We start from the raw sequence: 2,500 nt of genomic DNA on the forward strand, positions 1-2,500 counted from the left end.
AAACCATTACATTTTACAGTTTATTATGTTGACTGCTGTGGTGTGTTTACGTCCCAATAAAACTGACGACTACTGCATAGATCACCAAATTGTGTTCATAAATAATCTTGCTTTGCATCCGTTGCACAATATCACAGAGCAAGTTATCAGTTGTACTAGATATCTCTAGTTGATTGTTTATATCGGCTCCTTGTTACTGTTTTACATCAGTATATGGTACGGGTACATTGAACCCTTAATTTGGTTTGATACATAAATTCCACAAATTGGTTTTCAATATAAGTTGAAGATGATTCAGTCCTGTCTTCCGATTTCCAACCTAATTTCGATTAAAGTATATCAATCACATTACAAAACACCACAACGACCGCACAGGCAACTGCCCTCTACTCTCGTTCTCATTCCTATTCATTATAGTTGCCCGTGATTCCGGAAAACCTTTCACACTTTTATCTACTTACTCATACACAGTCTTTTCCAGACCATTCTATATGTGTCTGCACTTAAAAGATCTTTTCTCCAAAGACATATGAAAGCCTAGTGAAAGTAATTCTTATCAATATCTAGTACGAGAGGTTCAAATTGATTGTATTATATATATTATTTTTAGATTTATGCTTCCTCAATAAGGTGAATCAAATATACTAAAAATCTAATGGGATATTTATATATGTAGAGAAAGAGATAAAGAACATAATTCTGAATTGTGATCCCGTAAAAATAGCTGTTACACTCTGTCATCACATGACTGACAAATTATTTGTAAATTACAATTGACTTTCGTCCTCAAATCTAATGAAATCTTACGTGTGGATAAATTAACCCTTTATGGCTGCTTAGAATCATGAACCAAACACCTTTTGCAAATAGTAGTTTTCTCAAGGCTTTTTAACACTGATTTTGCAAGTGGATAGCATAATCACCGCTGTCTGTCTCTGAGAGATCCTTTGTTATTGTACTACACTCATCTTGCACCACCAACACAAAAATGAAAAACATCAAACATCGGTGTGTATGAATGTTATTTTCACTTTTTTATTACAATGACACACTATATCACAAAAATGCTCTATAGGCAATTATTAGATATACATGAAAGTATGCACCAGCTCTACTGGACGATAAAAAAGGAATCATTATTTGATCTTTAACGCTTAGATTCGGGAAACATCTTATAACTGAAATAGAATATACATTTATTTCACCTTATTTCCATTTCCTATAAAAGGTTTACGAAGAAGATACCTATTACATTAAATTACTGATTACAATTACAGATTATTTCTGAAAATTAAGAAGTACTTCATACTTTCCAAACCAGCGTATTCAGCTGGATACTTTGAGTGAAATAGCTTCCAATCACTGCTCAGCTTATTATATTCTATTGTCTGGATATCATTCAGTACATTTAAAACTGCATAAGGTCACGTGTCAGCTCACACGAACACTCACATACTTTTTAGTTTAATAAATGTGTACGTGAATGCTTTTTTTTTTTTTTTTCTTAAAACAAAAGAAGGGTGCTATTCATCACTGTTGTTTTGTTCTTTGAGTCGATGTCTGTCTGTCGCGCAAGCCACTATCCATCGCACTAAGCAGCGCCTCCCGCCTGTTCACACGTTGAAGCCACGGCCGTTGAGATCGGGCGTGGGTGGGGTGAACGGCCTGCCTTGACCTTCCTTGCCCTTGCTCCTTGACCTGCGACGGACAACGGGCGGGGCCGCGAGGGCCTCCCCCGCCGTGAGCGGCTCTGACCCCCGAGGGAGGCACAGTCCCGGGTGCAGCCTGCCCCTGTGGCGCGGGCGGGGCGGCCACACGCCGAGCTCACTCGGGGCCACGGCGCTGACCACGACCCACGGCACGGGGAAGGACGCGGCCGCCTGCTGCTCCAGGAGGCTGACCATCTCCCTCGGGCTGATGGCGGGCGTCGGGGGCGGCGCGGAGGCTGAAGGACCGGGGGGGAGGCAGGGGGGGTGTCCTGCGGCAGCTGGGCTGAGCGGAGGCGAAGGAGGAGTCAGGATCTCCCGCTGACTGGCGGAGGAGGAGGAGGTCGGCGAGCCAACTGGCAGCGCCTCCTCGTAGTCCTCGGGGCGATGGAGTCCCTCTGCGGAATGCTTCTGCTTCGGGGGCTTGGGCATCCTCCCCACCGCCGCAAGGACCAAACTGGCTCTCTTGAGGGAACTTCTCCGGCCGCTTCCTTTCCGAAAAACTTTGGTCTCGGGGCGTCGCGACCCCCGCCCGCGGGCGTAGTCGTTCTCCCCTCTGTCGGTGCCCCTGGCGGTGGCTTCGGCCCGACATTCCTTTTCGGCTGCGGTGCCTTCGCCGCCGCCGCTCGCGGTGGGCGCCTCTGCGCACACGCCCACCAGCGACTTCCTCCTGGCGACGAGGTGGGCGCTCTTGCGGTGGGACTTGCGGCGGCGGCGGCGCCTCTTCACTCTCCTGCGCGGGGGAGTCTCTTGCGGCGGCGGCGGCGGTGGAACGCGGGTCGGGCGGGCGATCG

The 2,500-nt window shown here is 47.2% G+C and overlaps 1 protein-coding gene across 1 annotated transcript in view; it reads right to left on the reverse strand.

The window, feature by feature from the left end:
- Positions 1-397: 397 nt before the first annotated feature.
- LOC113827413 (WAS/WASL-interacting protein family member 3) overlaps positions 398-2,500 on the reverse strand; it is a 2,644-nt gene continuing 541 nt past the window's right edge. Inside the window, exon 2 of the mRNA XM_027380294.2 lies at positions 398-2,500. This exon is cut by the window's right edge and continues 298 nt beyond it. Coding sequence (XP_027236095.2) covers positions 1,614-2,500 — 887 coding nt within the window. The 3' untranslated portion in view covers positions 398-1,613.

This window comes from Penaeus vannamei, chromosome 42 (genome assembly GCF_042767895.1).
Source record: "Penaeus vannamei isolate JL-2024 chromosome 42, ASM4276789v1, whole genome shotgun sequence".
In the NCBI taxonomy this organism is placed as follows: domain Eukaryota; kingdom Metazoa; phylum Arthropoda; class Malacostraca; order Decapoda; family Penaeidae; genus Penaeus; species Penaeus vannamei.